The sequence below is a fragment of the Salvelinus sp. IW2-2015 genome, linkage group LG13 (assembly GCF_002910315.2).
Source record: "Salvelinus sp. IW2-2015 linkage group LG13, ASM291031v2, whole genome shotgun sequence".
Taxonomy (NCBI): Eukaryota; Metazoa; Chordata; class Actinopteri; order Salmoniformes; family Salmonidae; genus Salvelinus; species Salvelinus sp. IW2-2015.
The window spans coordinates 30,980,723-31,003,282 of NC_036853.1; the positions used below are offsets into that span (position 1 = coordinate 30,980,723).

Sequence of the window (22,560 nt, forward strand, 5' to 3'; positions counted from 1 at the left end):
TTGACAGTGCATGTCAGAGCAAAAACCAAGCCATGAGGTCGAAGGAATTGTCCGTAGATCTCCGAGACAGGATTGTGTCGAGGCACAGATCTGGGGAAGGGTACCAAAAAAATTCTGGAGCATTGAAGGTCCCTAATAACACAATGGCTTCCATCATTCTTAAATGGAAGAAGTTTGGAACAATCAAGATTCTTCCTAGAGCTGGCCGCCCAGCGAAGCTGAGCAATCGGGGGAGAAGGGCCTTGGTCAGGGAGATGACCAGAAACCCGATGGTCACATTGACAGAGCTCTAGTGTTCCTCTGTGGAGTTGGGAGACCCTTTCAGAAGGACAACCATCTCTGCAGCACTCCACCAATCAGGCCTTCATGGTAGTGTCCAAAAAGAAGCCACTCCTCAGTGAAAGGCACATGACAGCCTGCTTGGAGTTTGCCAAAAGGCACCCAATGACTCTCAGACCATGATAAACAAGATTCTCTGGTCTGATGAAACCAAGATTGAACTCTTTGGCCTGAATGCCTAGCGTCACGTCTGGAGAAAACCTGACACCATCCCTACGGTGAAGCATGGTGGTGGCAGCATCATGCTGTGGGGATGATTTTCAGCGACAAGGATTGGGAGACTAGTTAGGATTGAGGCAAAGATGAACGGAGCAAAGTACAGAGAGATTCTTGATTCAAATCTACTCTAGAGCGCTCAGAACCTCAGACTGGGGCGAAGGTTCACCTTCCAACAAGACAATGACCCTCAGCACACAGCCAAGACAATGTAGGAGTCTCTGAATGTCCTTGAGTGGCCCAGCCAGAGCCTGGACTTGAACCCAGTCAAACATCCGTGGAGAGACCTGAAAATAGCTGTGCAGCAATGCTCCCCATCCAACCTAACAGAGCTTGAGAGGATATGCAACAAAAACAATTTTTCCCCTCATCAATCTATACACAATAACCCATAATGACAAAGAAAAAACAGGTTAACAAATGTGTGCAAATGTATTAAAAATTTAAAAACGGAAATATCGCATTTACATAAGTGTTCAGACCCTGTACTCAGTACTTTGTTGAAGGCACTTTGGCAGCAATTACAGCCTCGAGTCTTCTTGGGTATGACACTTGGCACACCTGTATTTGGGGAGTTTCTCCCATTCCTCTCTGCATATCAAATCAAACTTATTTATAAAGGGATGACCCTGCTGGTCATCTATGAACATTTGAACATCTTGGCCATGTTCTGTTCTAATCTCCACCCAGCACAGCCAGAAGAGGACTGGCCACCCCTCATAGCCTGGTTCCTCTCTAGGTTTCTTCCTAGGTTCTGGCCTTTCTGGGGAGTTTTTCCTAGCCACCGTGCTTCTACACCTGCATTGCTTGCTGTTTGGTGTTTTAGGCTGGGTTTCTGTACAGCACTTTGAGATATCAGCTGATGTAAGAAGGGCTTTATAAATACATTTGATTTGATTTGATATGCAGAGAGGAATGGGAGAAACTCCCCAAATACAGGTGCGCCAAGTTTGTAGCGTCATACCCAAGAAGACTCGAGTCTGTAATTGCTRCCAAAGTACTGAGTAAAGGGTCTGAATAGTTATGTAAATGTGATTTTCCAGTTTTTTTTTATTATTAATACATTTGCACAAATTTCTTAAAACCAGTTTTTGCTTTGTCATTATGGGTTATAGTGTAAGATTGATGATGGCAAAGAATGTTTTATTCAATTGTAGATTAAGGCTGTAATGTAACAAAGTCAAGGGTCTGAATACTTTCCAAATGCACTGTATACTAGCTCCCAGCACATCAGATGCTGCTGCCTATAGACATAGATTAGGAATCACTGGCCACTTTAAGGAAATGAAACACTAGCCACTTTAATAATGTATCCGTATCTTCCATTACTCATCTCATATGTGGAAACTGTGCTCTATACTATTCTACGGTATCTTAGTCACTTTAGTTGTCTGTAAATATTGCATCACCCATCTCATATGTATATACTGTACTCTAAACTATGCCACTGTATCTTWGTCCAATGCCGCTCTGACATATATGTATATATATTCTTAATCCATTCCTTACTTAGATGTACGTGTATTTTGGGTATATGTTGTGAAACTGTTAGACATTACTTGTTAGATATTACTGCACTGATGGAGCTAGAAACAAACATTTCGCTACACCCGCAATAACATCTGCTAAACACATTTATGTGACCAATACAATTTGATTTCATTTGATTCCATTAAGAGCCTTTCAGGCTCTGCATTCTGCTGAATACTGTCCCCTTCTGGTCAGAGCAAGGAGGCACAGGTAGGCTGGACTCTTCACTTTGGTCAAGCAGGCCCAGAATAAATCAAACCTTTTTGCACAATTTCTGCTCATACACACGTATTGTGAAAACAGACGTGCCTGCGTATCTGTTCAGACTCTGACTGAACAGGTGAACAATTCTGATGCACTGGTCCCAGAAGGAATTATTTGATGTGTGTCACCTCTGCCCTGCTCTGCTTGGCCTGACAGATACAACAAAGCAAGGTGAACGTCTGTGACGGCGACTGACAGAATGTGTGACTGCATGGTGACCGGGGTTGGTAGGGGCTGTTAGTCAGCCACACCAGCTGTAGTGGTGGTCTAGGTGTGTGTTTGTTGGACCATGGTGGTTTGAGGGGGTTTGAGAGTTTAGGATTATGCCTAAATACGATGATGGCTGGGAATTACCCGGCATCTTCTCAGGACTCTCAGAGAACATCAACGCAACCTTCCCATCKCATGGAAATCTGGGATCTGGAAAAGGGAGGGAGGTTGAAAATCTATCTCTATCTGTGTGTGTGTCTTTGCTTCCGTGTGTATTTCACACCTGTACTCATCACCTGGTGATTGGACCAAGGTTAGCCCGTGACAATATTTACAGAGAGAGAGCGAGAGAGTAGGGAGGGTGTGTATGTGTGAGAAAAAGAGAGAGAGAGCGAGAAAGAGAGAGAGGTGAGTGTGTGTGAGAGAGGGAGAGTAGATAATTTAATTAGGCTTCACAGTAGGCATACTGCTGTACCTGTATTGGCTGTGTCAAGGTCTACCTTGTGGAAAAGGAGGGGCTGTCTGTGGATAATGCCAGTGTGAAATTGGAGCCTGAAGATGACCTCTCGGCTGGCTGAGGATTTTTATCATCACACTCCACCTGAACCACAGACAGTAGAGACAGACTGTTACCTCACCTAGCTGTCTATACAGGTTCATAGAATCATCCCAGTCCACTAATGTTTGTACAACATTACATGTCCCATGTGGGTTTCAGGATTTCAGAGTTCAAAGGTTTCGTGAGAATGCGAATTGTATTGTGACATTTGGGGAGGATACATTTTTTCACAGAACTTCCTATTTGCAAATTTCTTTCAACATTTTTATGGGCCTAATAGTAAAATATGTATTTTAACAGTACAAATGTATTTCCTTTTAATGTGGCATGAACACAACCAGTCATTAAGTTTTCATTTAAATGCCAAACAAATCACTTCAAAAAGTAGGCTACCTGCTACCTGCGCACTCATCCAAAGAGTGCACTATGCACCCGCCATTTGGGCTGGACACAGTCGATGCAATGTTGCAAGTTCACTAGCGAAAGCTCAAGACAGAGAGAGCGAGGTAGACAGGCGGAGTAGAGAGATGAACGCGATTGGAAAAACCTTACCATTGTTGTCACGACTTCCGCCGAAGTCGGTTTCTCTCCTTGTTCGGGCGGCGTTCGGCGGTCGACGTCACCGGTTTTCTAGCCATCGCCGATCTACCTTTCATTTTCCATTTGTTTTGTCTTGTTTTCCCACACACCTGGTTTACATTTCCCTCATTACTTGTCATGTATTTAACCCTCTGTCCCCCCCATGTCTGTGTGTGTAATTGTTTATTGTCAGGTTGGCACGCTTCCGGCTGGTTTGCACCGGGTTCTGTTTTATACACGTGCTTTGTGGCAGCTCGTACTTTGTACGTGGTTGTGGTACTTTGTGCTGCCTCACTTGTTCTTTGGGCATTTGTTTTTGTGACGCGATTGCRTTCTGTTAAAATKATTGCCTCAGTAAAGTGCTTTGTCCACTCATCTCTGCTCTCCTGCRCCTGACTTCTATGCACCAKCTACACCCACYGTTGACAATTGCGTCCCCCTTCAGCAGTTGAGCTGGTTGCAGTACAAAGTAAACCCTGTCTGTCAACTTTATTACCATCGCTGGTTTTACATCATTATGCTRGTGTACAAAACATTAGGAACACTTGCTTTTTCCATGACATACACTGACCTTGTGAATCCAGGTGAAAGTTGATCAACCCTAATTTATGTCACCTGTTAAATCCACTTCGATCAGTGTAGATGAAGGGGATGAGACAGGTTAAAGAAGGATTTTTAAGTCTTGAGACATGGATTGCGTATGTGCCATTCAGAGGGTGAATGGGCAAAACTAAATATGTAAGTGCCTTTGAACTGGATATGGTAGTAGGTACCAGGGGCACCGGTTTGAGTGTGTCAAGAACTGCAGCGCTGCTGGGTTTTTCACACTCAACAGTTTTGCGTGAATGGTCCACCACAAGAATGGTCCACCACCCAGAAGACATCYAGCCAACTTGACACAACTGTGGGAAGCATTGGAGTCAACATGGGCCAGCATCTCTGTGGAATGCTTTCGACACCTTGTAGAGTCCATGTCCCGACGAATTGAGCCTGTTCTTAGGGCAAAGGGGGTGCAACTTAATATTAGGAAGGTTGTTCCTAATGCTTTGTACACTCAGTGTATATAATATAAATGTATAATAGCTGAAGTATTATATTTCACCATACTGCTGAGGTGCAGACAGCCTGTAGGCTCTGGTACACTCTCARGAACAGACGACATCCTGCACACAACACAAAAATGAAATATACAGCGCAAATTCAGCAGTGCATCATAAATTGTATATCTGAGAACAATGTGTATCATTTTGATGTGAGATGTGAAGTGAGGTGTTTCTGTTAGTATTTCTAACCTCCCTCAGGCTTGATGTTGAGCATGCCTTGAAGAACAACACAGAGGAGGAAGAGAGGGATTCCTCTTCATCGCTCCCTTTAGCGGACTGCTGAACATCCACACATACCTGATGTGGGGAGAGAGAGGGGGAGAAGAGAAAGAGAGAGAAAGAGGGGGGATAGAGAGGGAGGGGATAAAGAGAGAAAACGAGAGTGGGACAGAGAGCGAGAGAGAGGGAGGGAGAGAGAAAGACAGAGATAGAGAGGGTTGAGACAGAGGAGGGGAAAGAGAGAGAGAGAAAGCAAGAGAAAGAAAGAAAGAGAGAGGAAAGAAGTGTCACATCTGCTCCTGCCACGCCCTCTAGTGCTCATCCTGTGTCTCCTTGACCTGCCGCCACTCCCCCAGTGCTCTCTCTCTCCCTGTGTGTGTGTGTGTGTGTGTGTGTGTGTGTGTGTGTGTGTGTGTGTGTGTGTGTGTGTGTGTGTGTGTGTGTGTGTGTGTGTGTGTGTGTGTGTGTGTGTGTGTGAGAGACAGGTGTGCTGGAGTCAGAGCAGATCCTCACCAGCTGCAACCTGTTCCATAATCAAGACCTCTACAAATACTCAGTCCTGCCACTTCCACACTGCCAGATCGTAATCTCTGCTCTGTCAGTCCATGTTTCTAGCCGTTTGTTCCTGTTGTCCTGTTTTCCCTTGCCTGCCGCTGTTTTTCTCTCCGCTACAGATCTACTCRCTCTGACTCTGGTCCTTGTCTCCAGTCCRACTTCTCGTCAGTCCTGCTACTCTGTCCTGGATTCCCCAYTCTACGCTCCCTTGGATTCCCCTCCCGACCTGCTTATMMTGAYCCAACACCTCTCGCTCCAGYCTCAGCCTCCGCATTTSGTTTCCGGCAACCCGCCCGAGCTTCCCCTGGCCTGCACTCAATCTTCCCCCYGTGTTTCAATAAATACCTTGGTTACCTCATCCCAGTCTCCTCGTCTGAGTCTTCTCTTGGGTTCACCTGTTCCGCTCCGTGTGACAAGAAGTATGTCAAGTGATTGACCTCCCAAGTCTGACCCCTGACCGTGTAATCTCAGGTAAAACTTCAGAACAAGGAAGCCCTCAACCAGAAAACATCTGAATCTCACTATTGACCTGAGAGTTGACCTTTGAAATATATTGACCTGTTGTGCAGAGGAGCTTTTGCAGATCAAGGTCAACCAACCAGATTCCTACTGTTTCTGCGAGGGAGTCATTAACGAAGACACTTTGTCGTTGGAAAAACCTTCTCATGGCAAAGTGGTCTAGGGCCAGGCCTGCACTGAGGGAGACACACATTTAGTCTAGACCCAGGTCTTCACTGAGAGAGACACACACATATTCAGTCTAGACCCAGGTCTGCACTGAGCTAGGCACACACATTTAGTCTAGACCCAGGTCTTCACTGAGAGAGAAACACACATATTCAGTCTAGACCCAGGTCTGCACTGAGCTAGGCACACACATTTAGTCTAGACCCAGGCCTTCACTGAGAGAGACACACACACATTTCAACACCACAGCTATGGCCCAATCACAGGCCAGCCCACACCCCGGCCTCTGTTTTATGAACACTCAAAGCGAATGGTTTTATTGTCTTCTCGTGAATTCAACCTTCTCTGTGGTGTGTTCCAAATCCCTCATTCTGTCACACCTCTGTGAAGCAGAGGTGCAGTTCTCTTTACATCCTGAAGGTCTGATATCTGATTGGAGGTTAACTTTACAGTACGGGTCAACAACTCAGACTTTGAATCCAAACAAGTCAGATAGGTGGTGGGCCTTGGAAAGCTATCTGCTTTAGTTTTCGAGATGATTGATCTCTGTTGAGGGAGAAGCAGTTYTTTTTTACATATTGTGTATATGTATTTCTTCTGAAGACATTTCCGTTTATTGGCAATGTTCATTTTTGCAAAATTTTTCCAAATACTTATTTTTACGTTCGCTAGCTGGACAGGCAAACGGTGCTGAGTACTAAACTGYAAACCATTCAAAACTTGTGTAYTATCCAGWTACCATCTCTGATGATCACGTCAGCCAATCAAGTTCTCCGGATCTAAGGTACTAAACACCGCTGGTGACAGCTCGAGAGAGATCTCTATCTCTCTAGCTTGCTAGTTAGCCAGCTAGTTACAACAAGTAGATATGTTGCTAGCTAGCAGGAGCAGATAGCTTTAATCCCTACCTAACATGTCATTCTGGGACAAGCAGTATTTTAGGTATCAGTTTATTCCAAGTTATAATTCAACCCTTTAGAACCYATAGCAGCCATCGACAGCCTTTCTTTAAATTACAATAGCGACCGCGAACAGCCTTGTTTTTCTAACAATATTAGCTGTGTCAATATCGCAACATTTACTTGCTAACAACCTGCTGTAGTATTCACATGGCTGTTGTCATCAACCAGAAACCGGAAACAGGGTATGTTGTCATTTGACTTTTCAAAAAAATAAATAATTAATTACTCAAAATGACAGCGCCGAAGTAGACACAACTTTTCACTGTGAAAGAGGCTTTATCTATGTTAGTTGGTGATACGGATTYGCACACATCCTTGCACTTTGAAAAGCGATGATGTCGAGGTGAGTGAAATACGTAAACAGCAGATAAGGCAGTTAACCCGCTGTTAACCCGCTGTTCCCCGGTAGGCCGCCATTGCAAATAAGAATTTGTTCTTAAAAATAAACATATATGTTTAGTGTTGTCGATGTTTGATGCTGTGAAACTTGGGGAATAGTTTATAGATTAGCAAGTCATGTCATGTCATGATGACYTGGTTGGTACAGTCGAGCACATCAGCTGTAGAGCTCAAATAATTGCTCCCTGTATCATGGAAATTGTTGCAGTGTTTATTTGTATATAGTCAGCTAACTAGTTGGTTGTTTTGTCTTGTTTTTACCGMTGTAATTCATATGGAAACGTCCCAAGCTGCTTGCTAACTAGTTAGTCTGTCAGGCAAGAAAAGTTGTGTGTAGCTGTGAATTTGGGCTGCGCTCACAAAGCGTAAACCTCATCTATCAYTTTCACCAGCTAGCCATACATAAATTAGCTAACTAGTCACCGAAATGAAGGCTAGAGTAAATTTTGTTTATTTGTGGGGCTTAGGTTATGATTTGTCATGTTTGCTAGGTGAAGATATTCATAAGCTATACATTTTTTATTATATATATTTTTTAATTACCTTATTTAACTAGGCAAGTCAGTTAAGAACAAATTCTTATTTTCAGTGACGGCCTAGGAACAGTGGGTTAACTGCCTTATTCAGGGGCAGAATGACAGATTGCCTCGCTTTCCTATTATTTGACTGTTCAGCTGTCGTGTTAGGTTAGCAGATGCCCTAGGAGTGGAGGTCATATGATGAGTTGGATAGTTGTTTACATGGTCAGCTAGCAAGTTGCTTGTTTTGTCCTGTTTCTACCGATGCAATTCATTTGGAAACTGTCACAGCTTCGTAACTAATCAGCTGACATTGGCAAACTCTGTAGTTAGTCTGTCAGGCAAGAAAACAATTGATTGCAGGAGACAGAGAGTGTGTGTGTGTGTGTGGAATGGGAGCTGTGCAACTGTATCACACAATTTATTTTGGAAACCCCTTATTAGGAAGAGAGCGTGTGTATTGTTGAGAAAAAGAAAGAGAGGATGGAAGGAAGAGAAAGACAGTGTGAGAAGGAGAGAGGGAGATTATGTTCCTGACTACAATTGTATCCCATTTGTTGCTCCTCTCCCGAAGTTACTCTGTTCCTCTAGGTCAGTGAAAGTGAAGGAAGTGATGTGGAGAGTCAGGGCTCAGAAGCAGAAGGCAGGGAGGAAGAGGAGTTAGAGATGATTGGAGAGATAGAGATGTGGCGCAAGGAGGAAGAGGAGTGGAGCCTACCTTTCCATAGAGTGTGTCTGCGCTAAGTCCCAACATTCACCCTTGGACCACACTGCCTGGGCCTAAAGTGACAGTGTCAGGGGTGTGGTATCCCAGGAGGTCTACCCCGGGGGATGGTAATAGAGGGGAGGTACGTGAGGCGACGTTGGCTCCCTCTGCTGGGAATAYGGGAGCTGGGCACCCCGACATGGACAGCTCTAAGTGGAGGTAATAAGAGGAAAGTGCCAACCAGCCGTGGAGGCCAAATAAAAGGAGCACGGTGTCACACCCTGACCTTAGTTATCTGTTTTCTTTATTATTTTGGTTAGGTCAGGGTGTGACGAGGGTGGATATGCTGGTTTTGTATTGTCTAGGTTTTTTTGTATGTCTAGGGGTTTTGGTAAATCTAGGTATATGTATGTCTATGGTTACCTGAATTGGTTCCCAATCAGAGGCAGCTGTTTATTGTTGTCTCTGATTGGGGATCATATTTAGGTTGCCATTTTCCCTTTTGGTTTTGTGGGTTCTTGTCTATGTGTAGTTGCCTGTCAGCACTCATTTTGTATAGCTTCACGGTTCATTTTGTTATCTTGTTAGTTTTGTTCAGTGTTCATTCTTATTAATAAAGAAGAATGTACGGATACCACGCTGCGTCTTGGTCTCCTCMCTACGACGGSCGTGACACACGGTGGCACACCGTGGAAGAGAACGGGGAGAGACCGACACCAAGCCACAGTAGAGAAGAAGGACTGAGCCAAACTGTCACGYCCTGACCGTRGAGAGCTTTTTATGTTTCTATTTTGGTTTGGTCAGGGTGTGATTTGGGTGGGCATTCTATGTTCATTTTTCTATGCTTTCTATTTCTTTGTGTTTGGCCGGGTGTGGTTCTCAATCAGAGGCAGCTGTCTATCGTCTCTGATTGAGAACCATACTTAGGTAGCCTTATCCCACCTGTGTTTTGTGGGTAGTTGTTTTCTGTTTATTTTGGTTACCTGACAGAACTGTTCATTTGTCTCTTTGTTATTTTTGTTCACAGTGTTCTGAGTCAAATAAAATCATGAACACATACCACGCTGCGCTTTGGTCCACTCCTCATTCTTCATCAGACGAGCGTTACAGAACTACCCACCACCAACGGACCAAGCAGTGTGGTATGGAGGAGCAGAGGGTTCAGGACTCCTGGACTTGGGAGGAGATATTGGACGGTAAGGGACCCTGGAGAAAGGCTGGGGAATATCGCCGCCCGAAAGAAGAACTGGAGGCGGCGAAAGCTGAGAGGCGGCGATATGAGGCAAGGCAGCGCAGCAGGCACGAGAGGCAGCTCCCCCCAAAATTGTTTGGGGAGGCACACGGGGAGATTGGCGGAGTCAGGCGATAGACCTGAACCAACTCCCCGTGCTTACCGGAAGCAGCGTAGTACTGGTCAGGCACCGTGTTATGCGGTGAAGTGCACGGTGTCGCCAGTGCGCACTCATAGCCCGGAGCGCTATAGGCCAGCACCCGCAAGTGCCATGCGAGAGTAGGCATCCAGCCAGGGCAGATTGTGCCAGCTCAGCATGTTTGGTCTCCGGTGCGCCGTTTCGGCCCAGGGTATCCTGCGCCGGCTCTGCGTATCCTGCGCCGGCTCTGCGTACTGTGTCTCCGGGGCGCTGGGAGGGTGCAGTTCGTCCTATGCCTGCGCTCCACACGTGCCGGGCTAAAGTGGGCATTGAGCCTAATGGAGAAGTGCGAGTGGTAAGCAACAGATCTCCAGTGCTCCCCCACAGCCCAGTTCGACCTGTGCCTGCACTCTGGAGGGGCCGGGCTAAAGTGGTCATTCAGCCTGGAGGAGTGGTGCCAAGGCTGCGCACCAGAGCTCCAGTGCTCCCCCACAGCCCGGTTCATCCGGTGCCTCCTCTAAGCACCAGGCCTCCTGTAGGTCTCCCCAGCCTGGTGGGCCCTGTGGCAGCCCCATTCACCAGGCTGTCTCTGCGTCTCCTCACTCCATAGTCTTCCTCCAGTCCGGAGCCTCCAGAGTCTCCCTCCTGTCCGGAGCCGCCAGAGTCTCCCTCCTGTCCGGAGCCGCCAGAGTCTCCCTCCTGTCCGGAGCCGCCAGAGTCTCCCTCCTGTCCGGAGCCGCCAGAGTCTCCCTCCTGTCCGGAGCCGCCAGAGAGTCTCCCTCCTGTCCGGAGCCGCCAGAGAGTCGCCCTCCTGTCCGGAGCCGCCAGAGAGTCGCCCTCCTGTCCGGAGCCGCCAGAGAGTCGCCCTCCTGTCCGGAGCCGCCAGAGAAGTCGCCCTCCTGTCCGGAACCGCCAGAGAGTCGCCCTCCTGTCCGGAGCTGCCAGAGAGTCGCCCTCCTGTCCGGAGCTCCAGAGAGTCGCCCTCCTGTCCGGAGCTGCCAAAGTCGCCCTCCTGTCCGGGGCCCGCTGCGAGGGTCCCCAGTCCTGGTTCCGGGCGAGGTCCCCGCTCTAGAGGCGCCACCTAAGTGGGCCAAGCCAGAGGTGAGTGGGTCTACGTCCCGCACCAGAGCTGCCACCGCGGTGAAATGCCCACCCAGACCCTCCCCTATAGGTTCAGGTTTTGCGGCCGGAGTCCGGACCTTTGGGGGGTACTGTCACATCCTGACCTTAGTTCCTTTTTTATGTCTCTATTTTGGTTTGGTCAGGCGTGAGTTGGGGTGGGCATTCTATGTTCATTCTATGTTTTGTACTTCTATGTGTTTCCTGGTATTGGTTCCCAATCAGAGGCAGCTGTCAATCGTTGTCTCTGATTGAGAACCATACTTAGGTAGCCTGTTCCCACCTGTGTTGTGGGTAGTTATTTTCTTTATGTTTGTTGCACCTTTCAGAACTGTTCGTTGGTCGTTTTGTTGTTTTTGTTCGCGTATTCATCTTTATTAAAAGTATTATGGATACGTACCAAGCTGCACTTTGGTCCTCCTCTCCTTCTCCCGAAGACAATCTTTACATAATCAGGGTGATTTTTTCACAAATAGACAGGTATTTTCCTTTCTATGGTAGCAAGATCTTATCTATTTTTAACTGACTTGCCTAGTTAAATAAAGGTTAAATAAAAAAAATTAATAGCATTGAATCCTCATCAAAAGTTCACTACACTCAGATTATTTGAGGCTTGACACATTAATTATGCCCTCAGAAACTCAATGCTTGCGGGAAGTGATTTTTTTGTCCACACAGAGATATTTGAGTTCAAATCCAACCATGCGTATTAGCTCATTCTTTTAGTCCTAAATCCTTTGAAGGACAGTGATGCTCAATGAATGCGGAATTGGGGGCTTATAAAAGGAACAGATTAGTGTTACTGTAACAGCTTAGTCATAACCCTCGACATCCCCTCACTCACCCTTTCCCTCTCTCATTTACTTATTCACTAATTCAATAACGCATGCATGCACACACACTCACATGCACACACAGTCACACAGTCACACAGTCACACAGTCACACAGTCAACACACACACACACACACACACACACCACACACACACACACACACACACACCACACACACACACAACACACACACCACACACACACACCACACACACACACCTCCAGTCAGTTGAGGCAGATGCGGATGAGGCTGTGTCTGGAGGGGTGATGATGAGAGTTAGCCACAGATTCCAGGCTGAACGACAACATGGATAAGATACAGCTGGTGGTTTTAAGCTTTTTTGGCCGGATAGAACAGGCTTCTGGTAAGACAAGGGGTGGTCGATGTTATATTTGTAAACAACAGCTGGTCAATGAAATCTAACGAAGTCTCTAGGTTTTGCTCGCCTGAGGTAGAGTATCTCATGATAAGCTGTAGACCATACTATTTACCTTTTTTTCCCGTAGCTGTCTAAATACAACCACAAACCGATATTGGCACTAAAAAACACACCAATGAGCTGTATACAGCCATACGTAAACAGGAAACGCTCAACCAGAGGCCTCGCTAGAAGTCTGTGTTTCAGACATAAGGAAGTGGATGGCTGCAAACTTTCTACTTTTAAACTCGGACAAAACAGAGATGCTTGTTCTAGGTCCCAAGAAACAAAGAGATCTCTGTTAAATCTGACAATTAATCTTGATGGTTGTAAAGTCGTCTCAAATAAAACTGTGAAGGACCTCGGCGTTACTCTTGACCCTGATCTCTCTTTTGACGAACATATCAAGACTGTTTCAAGGACAGCTTTTTTCCATCTACGTAACATTGCAAAAATCAGAAAGTTTCTGTCCAAAAATGATGCAGAAAAATTATCCATGCATTTGTTACTTCTAGGTTAGACTACTGCAATGCTCTACTTTCCGGCTACCCGGATAAAGCACTAAATAAAAATTCAGTTAGTGCTAAATACGGCTGCTAGAATCCTGACTAGAACCAAGAAATTTGATCATATTACTCCAGTGCTAGCTTCCCTACACTGGCTTCCTGTTTAGGCAAGGGCTGATTTCAAGGTTTTACTGTTAACCTATAAAGCGTTACATGGGCTTGCTCCTACCTATCTTTCCGAGTTGGTCCTGCCGTACATACCAATACGTACGCTACGGTCACAAGACGCAGGCCTCCTAATTGTCCCTAGAATTTCTAAGCAAACAGCGGGAGGCAGGGCTTTCTCCTATAGATCTCCATTTTTATGGAATGGTCTGCCTACCCATGTGAGAGACGCAGACTCGGTCTCAACCTTTAAGTCTTTACTGAAGACTTATCTCTTCAGTAGGTCATATGATTGAGTGTAGTCTGGCCCAGGAGTGTGAAGGTGAACGGAAAGGCTCTGGAGCAACGAACCGCCCTTGCTGTCTCTGCCTGGCCGGTTCCCCTCTCTCCACTGGGATTCTCCGCCTCTAACCCTATTACAGGGCTGAGTCACTGGCTTACCGGTGCTCTTTCATGCCGTCTCTGGGAGGGGTGCGTCACTTGAGTGGGTTGAGTTACTGACGTGATCTTCCTGTCTGGGTTGGCGCCCCCCCTTGGTTTGTGCTGTGGTGGAGATCTTTGTGGGCTATACTCGGCCTTGTCTCAGGATTGTAAGTTGTGGTTGAAGATATCCCTCTAGTGGTGTGGGGGCTGTGCTCGGCAAAGTGGGTGGGGTTATATCCTTCCTGTTTGGCCCTGTCCGGGGTTTTCTGATGGGGCCACAATGTCGCAAACCGGGCATGATGACTCCTTGCTGTCCCCAGTCCGCCTGGCCTTGCTGCTATTCCAGTTTCAACTGTTCTGCCTGTAGGTTATGGAACCCCTACCTGTCCCAGACCTGCTGTTTTTCAACTCTTAATGATCGGCTATGAAAAGCCAACTGACATTTATTCCTGATTATTATTTGACCATGCTTGTCATTTATGAACATTTGAAAATCTTGGCTCTCCTTAATTCTCTCCTTTCTCTTTCTTTCTCTCTCTCGGAGGACCTGAGCCCTAGGACCATACGTCAGGACTACCGGGCATGATGACTCCTTGCTGTCCCCAGTCCACCTGGCCTTGCTGCTATTCCAGTTTCAACTGTTCTGCCTGCGGTTATGGAACCGCCACCTGTCCCAGACCTGCTATTTTCAACTCTTAATGATCGGTATGAAAAGCCAAATGAAAATTATTCATGTATTATTTGACCATGCTTGTCACTTATGAACATTTTGAACATCTTGGCATAGTTCTGTTATAATCTCCACCCGGCACAGCCAGAGAAGAGACTGGCCACCCCTCATAGCCTGGTTCCTCTCTAGGTTTCTTCCTAGGTTTGTCCTTTCTAGGGAGTTTTTCCTACCACCGTTGCTTCTACACCTGCATTGCTTGCTGTTTGGGGTTTTAGGCTGGGTTTCTGTACAGCACTTCGAGATATTAGCTGATGTACGAAGGGCTATATAAAATAAACTTGATTTGATTTGATCGCTCCTAGTGGCCGGGGACTTTAATGCAGGAAAACTCAAATCYGTTTTATCTAACTTCTACAAGCATGTTTATAAATGTGCAACCAGACGGGGAAAAAACTCTAGACCACCTTTACTCCACACACAGAGATGCGTACCCTCCTGATTCCTGCTTACAAACAAAAACAAAAGCAGGAAAAACCAGTGACTCGGTCAATAAAAAAGTAGTCAGTTGAAGCARATGCTAAGCTACAGGACTGTTTTGCTAGCACAGACTGGAAAATGTTCCGGGATTATTCCGTTGGCATTGAGTACACCACATCACTCACTGGCTTCATCAATAAGTGCATCGATGACGTCGTCCCCACAGTGACCGTACGTACATACCCCAACCAGAAGCCATGGATTACAGGCAACATCTGTACTGAGCTAAAGGTTAAGGCTGTCGCTTTCAAGGAGCAGRACTCTAACCCGGATGCTTATAAGAAATCCCGCTATGCCCTCCAACGAACCATTAAACAGGTAAAGTGTCAATACAGGATTAAGACTGAATCGTGCTACTCCAGCTTTGACGCTTGTCGGATGTGGGAGGGCTTGCAAACTATTACGGACTACAAAGGGAAGCACAGCCAAGAGCTGCCCAGTGACACAAGCCTACCAGACGAGCTAAGTAGCTTCCATGCTTGCTTCGAGGCMAACAACTCTGAAGCATGCATGAGAACATCAGCTGTTCCGGACGACTGTGTGATCACGCTCTCCATAGCCGATGTGAGTAAGACCTTTAAACAGGTCAACATTCACGAAGCCGCAAAGCCAGACGGATTAACAGGACGTATACTCCGAACATGTGCTGACCAACTTGCAAGTGTACTCACTGACATTTTCAACCTCTCCCTGACCGAGTCTGTAATACCAACATGTTTCAAGCAGACCATCATAGTCMCTATGCCCAAGAACACCAAGGTAACCTGCCTAAAATGACTACCAACCCGTAGCACTCATGTCTGTAGCCATGAAGTGCTTTGAAAGGAGATTCATGGCTCACATCAACACTATTATCCAAGAAACCCCAGACCCACTCCAATTTGAATACCGCCCCAACAGATCCACAGATGATGCAATCTCTGTTGCATTCCACACTGGCCTTTCCCACCTAGACAAAAGGAACACCTACGTGAGAATGCTATTCATTGACTACAGTTCAGCGTTCAACACCATGGTGCCCTCAAAGCTCATTACTAAGCTAGGGACCTTGGGACTAAACACCTCCCTCTGCAACTGGATCCTGGACCTCCTGACGGGCCGCCCCCAGGTGGTAAGGGTAGGTAACAACACATCTGCCACACTGATCCTCAACACTGTGGCCTCTCAGGGGTGTGTACTTAGTCCCCTCCTGTACTCCCTGTTCACCCATGACTGCGTGGTCAAACACGACTCCAACACCATCATTAAGTTTGCAGATGGCACAACAACGGTAGGCCTGATCACCGACAACAATGAGACAGCCTATAGGGAGGAGGTCAGAGAACTGTCAGTGTGGTGCCAGAACAACAACATCTCCCTCAATGTGAGCCAGACAAAGGAGCTGATCGTGGACTACAGGAAAAGGCGGGCCGAACAGGCCCCCATTAACATCGGCGGGGCTGTAGTGGAACAGGTTGAGAGCTTCAAGTTCCTTGGTGTCCACATCACCAACACACTATCATGGTCCAAACAAAGACAGTCGTGAAGAGGGCACGACAAAGCCTATTCCCCCTCAGGAGACTGTAAAGATTCGGCATGGGTCCTCAGATCCTCAAAAAGTTATACAGCTGCACCATCAAGAGCATCCTGACTGGTTGCATCACCGCCGTATGACAACTGCTCGGCCTCCGACCGCAAGGCACTACAGAGGTTAGTACTTACGGCCCAGTACATCACTTTGGCCAAGCTTCCTACCTTCCAGGACCTCTATACCAGGCGTTGTCTGTGGAAGGCTCAAAAAATTGCCAAAGACTCCAGCCACCCTAGTCATAGACTGTTCTCTCTGTTACCGCACGGCAAGTGGTACCGGAGCGCCAAGTCTAGGTCCAAAAGTCTTTTTAACAGCTCCTACCTCCAAGCCATAAGACTCCTGAACAGCTAATCAAATGTGTATCCGGACAATTTGCACTGCCCCCCCCCCCACCCCCATTTTTACACTGCTGCAACTCTCTGTTTATTATCCATGCATTGTCACTTCACCTCTACCTACATACACGTATTACCACAATTACCTCGACTAACCGGTGCCACCGGTGCACATTGACTCTGTACCGGTACCCCCTGTATATAGTCTTGCTACTGTTCTTTTATTGTTCCGCCTTAATTTTTTTTAATGTATTTTTATTTTTATTATTTTTAKTTAATTAATTTTTTTACTTCAGTTCATTTTTGTAAATACTTTCTTAACACTTGTTTCTTAAAACAGCATTGTTGGTTCAGGCCTTGTAAGTAAGCATTTCACTGCTGTATTTGGCGCATGTGACAAGTAACATTTGATTTGATTTGTTTCTCTTCTATGTGTGGGTTTAATTGTGTTTCTCTTGTATCTTATACAGTTCAATTGTGTTAATAAAGGTCATTTAAAAATCTCTCTAGAAGCAACATATCCAGCTGCGGCCTGTGCTAGGCTAGGTCGCTGGCTGGCTGTCCTTGGACCTCAGACAAACTGAGTACCCTACAGAGCCGATGATATCACGTGTCCTGTAATGATGAAATCAGACTGAATCACCGCCTCTGACAGTGTGTTCTCGGTGTACAGAGCAGTCCTCAAACCAAACAAGCCATGTCTAATTACATGTTCTTTCCCTGGATAGCACAAGTTGGTAGTGAGACTGTCCCACAGCCTGTTCTTCTCTCTATCAATTTAGAAACACGGTTTGGATCAATTCCATCTCAATTCCACTTGCTATTACACAAAATGAATTGATTTCTCATGGGGGAAAGCAATAGCCAAATCAAGTGACATGAGTTGAAATAGAACTCCTCAACCGAAAGCTTAGAACAGTAGGAAGCTAAAGCACTTTTAGTAAGAGCAGATTAACATTTCTGTATTTAACCTTTATTTAACTAGGCATGTCAGTTAAGAACAAATTCTTATTTACCATGACGGCCTATCCCGGCCAAACCCAGATGACACTGGGCCAATTGTGCGCCGCTCTATGGGACTCCCAATCACAGCTGGATGTGATTCAGCCTGGATTCGAACCAGGGACTGTAGTGACGCCTCTTGCACTGAGATGCAGTGACCAAACCCACAGTTTTACTCCTTGATGCTTAAACCATTCCATACCTGAAAGGGCAATACTCCAGTTCCAGTAGGGTTACATTTGTTTTGTGCCGGGGGTGTTGATAAACCTTATAGAGATTGTTGATCTCGGATGAGGCCATCATAGCAGATAAGCACAGTCTTTTCTGGTTGCGAAACACCCTTTTCAGGTGGGGAGGCCGTAGGAGGGCAACAACCCAGCAGCAGGACCGCTACCTCCGCCTTTGTGCAAGGAGGGGCACTGCCAGAGCCCTGCAAAATGACCTCCAGCAGGCCACAAATGTGCATGTGTCAGCATATGGTCTCACAAGAGCTCTGAGGATCTCATCTCGGTACCTAATGGCAGTCAGGCCTAATGGCAGTCAGTCCTGCTGCTGGGTTGTTGCCCTCCTACGGCCTCCTCCACGTCTCCTGATGTACTGGCCTGTCTCCTGGTAGCGCCTTCATGCTCTGGACACTACGCTGACAGACACAGCAAACCTTCTTGCCACAGCTCGCATTGATGTGCCATCCTGSATGAGCTGCACTACCTGAGSCACTTGTGTGGGTTGTAGACTCCGTCTCATGCTACCACTAGAGTGAGAGCACCGCCAGCATTCAAAAGTGACCAAAACATCAGCCAGGAAGCATAGGAACTGAGAAGTGGTCTGTGGTCACCACCTGCAGAATCACTCCTTTATTGGGGGTGTCTTGCTAATTGCCTATAATTTCCACCTTTTGTCTATTCCATTTGCACAACAGCATGTGAMATTTATTGTCAATCAGTGTTGCTTCCTAAGTGGACAGTTTGATTTCACAGAAGTGGGATTGACTTGGAGTTACATTGTGTTCTTTAAGTGTTCCCTTTATTTTTTTGAGCAGTGTACTTTAAATTACAACTTAAGTAATTTTGGGGGGTATCTGTACTTTACTTTACTATTTATATTTTTCACAACTTTTACTTTTACTTCACTACATTCCTAAAGGAAATAATATACTTTTTACTCCATACATTTTCCCTAAAACCGAAAAGTACTTGTTACATTTTGATTGCTTAGCAGGTAAGGAAAATGGTACAATTCACACACTTATCAAGAGAACAACCCTGGTCATCCATACTGCTTCTGATCTCACTAAACACAAATGCTTCATCTGTAAAGTATGTCTGAGTGTTGGAGTGTGCCCCTGGCTATCTGTAAATTGAAAGAACAGGAAAATTGTGCCGTCTGATTTGCTTAATATAAGACATTTTAAATACTTTGACTTTTGATATTAAAGTATCTTTACTTTTACTCAAGTATGACTATTGGGTACTTTTTCCACCACTGGCGATAAACTAGCGTCCTGTCCAGGGGGTGAACTTGTACGTCAAGCTGCATCACGCTACAGAAAACAGAGATAGGCTCCTGCTCCTATGAGCCGTTCAAGCTCGCACAAGCCAAGGCTCGTGCAAGGCTACTTAAGCAACAAGGCACGAGGGGGTGTGGTATATGGCCAATATACCACGGCTAAGGACTGTTCTTAAGCAAGACGCACCGCGGAGTGCCTGGACACAGCCCTTAGCCATGGAGTATTGGCAATATACCACAAACCCCAGAGGTGCCTTACTGCTATTATAAACTGGTTACCATTGTAATTAGAGCAGTAAAAATACATGTTTTGTCATACCCGTGGTATATGGTCTGATAGTCAACCTGCTGTCAGCCAATCAGCATTCATGGCTCGAACCACCAAGTTTATAACTTACTTTAAAGCCAAGGTAACTTATGACCTGCCCTGCGGGTACTAAGTGGTCATCATCCAACCGTGCCTATAATAAGTAGGCCTAGTCTCCTTACAATACCTGCTCTTATACCTGTAGCTATGTTAGAGTAATTACATACTCTAGCATGGCTACCTGCAACCATGTGGACCTGTGGGATAAGCAGTGGGGTCACAAACCCTCCATTGTACTAATAGTCCTCATAGTATTAGCTGGRACAGAAGCCTGCAYACCCYGTGTCTMTTCAAGAACWGGGATGGTGACCAATGTCCTACAWGCCATGACAGGTCAGGAAAGGCTGATTCCTACTGAMCCTACATTCTTAGAAAAAAAGGTGCTAAGTAGAACCSTACAGGGTKTTTGGTTTGTCCCCATAGGGGAACCCTTTTTGGTGCTGGGTAGAAACCTTTGCAGAGTGTTCTATCTAGAACCCTCTATGTASGGTTCTTCAAAGACTCYCCTGTATATGGTTCTACCTAGAACCCTCTATGAATGGTTCTGCCTAAAACCCAAGAAACATTTTATCATCTTAAGGTTCTTCCTAAAACCGCCTAYGAAGGGTTCTACAGAGAACCCTTTTATCTTTGGAGGGTTTCTTCCTAGAACAGTTCCACCAGCCTTAGTAGCCTTTAAAATTGTATTATTTATGACAATATATTAAATATATCAKAAGGACTTTCTTTGAGGGCCTAGTTATACCCTAACACAGTGGTGTTAGGAATCTCCTGGTTYACAGGCCACATCAGGCCTACAAATCACATTATGCCGGCTGGTAAAGTGATGTGTAATTCCTATTGGAATCCAGCCTGARATTGGATAGCCAACAAGTGGAATTGTTAATCACCTGCAACCTGCATTCAGAATGACTGCCAGGGTARGGAAGATKGAATACTGAGACTACCTCAACCATCTAAACTGGAACAACCATCTCAGTAACAGGTGCAATACATCCAACACATTGGATTAGTTTAAAAAAACAATTGTTTTTATTTTCTGTAGCATAAACTGTATTAACCAATCAATGTAAATGCAAAAACATAGATATTACAGTAAATAACACCTGAAACAAAAATTCTGTTTATAAAAATGCATTGTATTTCCTGGCTGGGGTCATGAGGAATATAAAATAATGTAATTAATAAAATAATAAAACAACACAGTCTTGATAGTCTGTAGCAGGTAGCAGGTATGAGGCATCTTGAGGACAGTCAGACAGTAAGGGTGGGTGTGTTTTGGGAGGGGCTGTGCATGTACACACACCAGTGACTCAGTAACTCCTCTATCTCTGATCCCATTCATTGTTTGCGTTACAAATGGCATTTTATTGAATAGGTTGTCATTTGGAGCACAACCATACTGTAACTCCTCTCCAGACATTCTATAATAACCGTAGCAGGGAATATTCACAGGCCCTGTCTAATGTGCTGTAAAGGGGTTGTAACTGAACAGTATGGTGAGCTAGAGTCTAGAAGGGCGTGACATAATGTTCTGCGGCAGGGGGTGGCTGGGGGTTTGTCTGGTAGTCCTGGGTGTGTGTCTGACACTGCTCCTGTTGTTGTTCTTTCATGATCTCCCGGACCTCTTGCTTGGGTGGGATGGGTGGGATGATGGGTGGGATGATGAGCTGGTCGTCAGGGTCCGGCTGGGCCGGGGTGTTGAAGTATCCCCCCTGCTTCCTGGCGGGGGCATCAGCAGCCTTCTCTGTCACGCCTTGGCCCCGTCCCTGACATGCCGTTGAGCAGTTGCCCCGCCCCTTAGGCCCCAGARTCCCGCCCAGAGTCCTACTGGCCGAGCCAGAGCCCGCCTCTAACCACGCCTCTCCACCAATCACACACAGCCGTGCTCCAGTCTCTCAAGTGTATTTGGGTGTTACAGTGTCTGTCTCTACAGCCCTCAGCTCCTCTCCTCCTACTCCTACAGGGTTATGGCTAGGGTCAGGGTTAGGAGAAGGCTGAGGGGGGTATGACGATGGGGTAGGGGCTGAGTGGCAGGGGGGTGGGGGTAAGTGGTCAGGCTGATGTGAGACAGATGCGGGTGGAGGTGTGTGCGGGTGTGTGTGCGGGTCAGCGTTGGTGTGTGTGTGTGGGTAAGGGTTGGAGTGTTTGTGTGGCATGGGTATAGAGCAGGTTCGTGTTCTCAGACAGTGTGCATCAGCCTCCACCTCCACCCTGCTCCCATTAGAGAACACCMCAGCTATAGGCTCCTCGTCCTCACTGTCCAGCCCCATTCTCAGACAAAGCCCCAGAGTACTGCCTCTGAAACGCTGACCCTCCACCCTCCATAAGTCCCTGGCCCCCGCGCCAGCATCCCCCGCACGCCCTCCGGGGGCTACGCCCTTGTCTGTCTGATTGGCTGACTCATCCAACGATGCAGTCGACCCCACCTTGCTGCTGACTTCACTGCTGACCTCACTTCCTGTCACCATCGGCATCGAGGACGCAAGTGGCGGTAATGGTAGCGTCCCGTCCGCTGAACTGTAGCCGGGGTGGTGGTGTGTGTTGTGTGCATGTTCCCAGGCTGAGCCCGGGGCTGGGTGGGGGTGGAGGGGGCTCACAGCAGCAGCAGTCTTCAGTGATACTCAGCTTCACTACCACGGCAACAGATTGTCAGAAAAGCTGTAGCCCTGCGCCAGAGTACACAGCTTCTTGGCTGCTGCTAGGGAGTCTGGGACGTTATGCACCGCCTTCAAAGTACTTTTATGACTCAAAGAAGAKTATTCAACTATAAGGGKCTTTTTTGAGCTCTCGTGGTAATTGTGGTAATTGGCTTATATGGAYAGGGCTAAAGTGAAACATTTTGTTACAGAAGAAATATGAAAAGCATAYGCTTAACCATGGTCGCAAT

General features: G+C 46.5%; 1 protein-coding gene across 1 annotated transcript in view; it reads right to left on the reverse strand.

Annotated features, from left to right (window-relative positions):
- LOC111971220 (tensin-3) overlaps nt 1-22,147 on the reverse strand; it is a 107,120-nt gene extending 84,973 nt beyond the window's left edge. Inside the window, 3 exon segments of the mRNA XM_070445994.1 lie at nt 11,127-11,297; nt 21,197-21,532; nt 21,878-22,147. Of these exon segments, the coding sequence (XP_070302095.1) occupies nt 11,127-11,297; nt 21,197-21,532; nt 21,878-22,147 (777 nt within the window).
- Nucleotides 22,148-22,560: the final 413 nt, after the last annotated feature.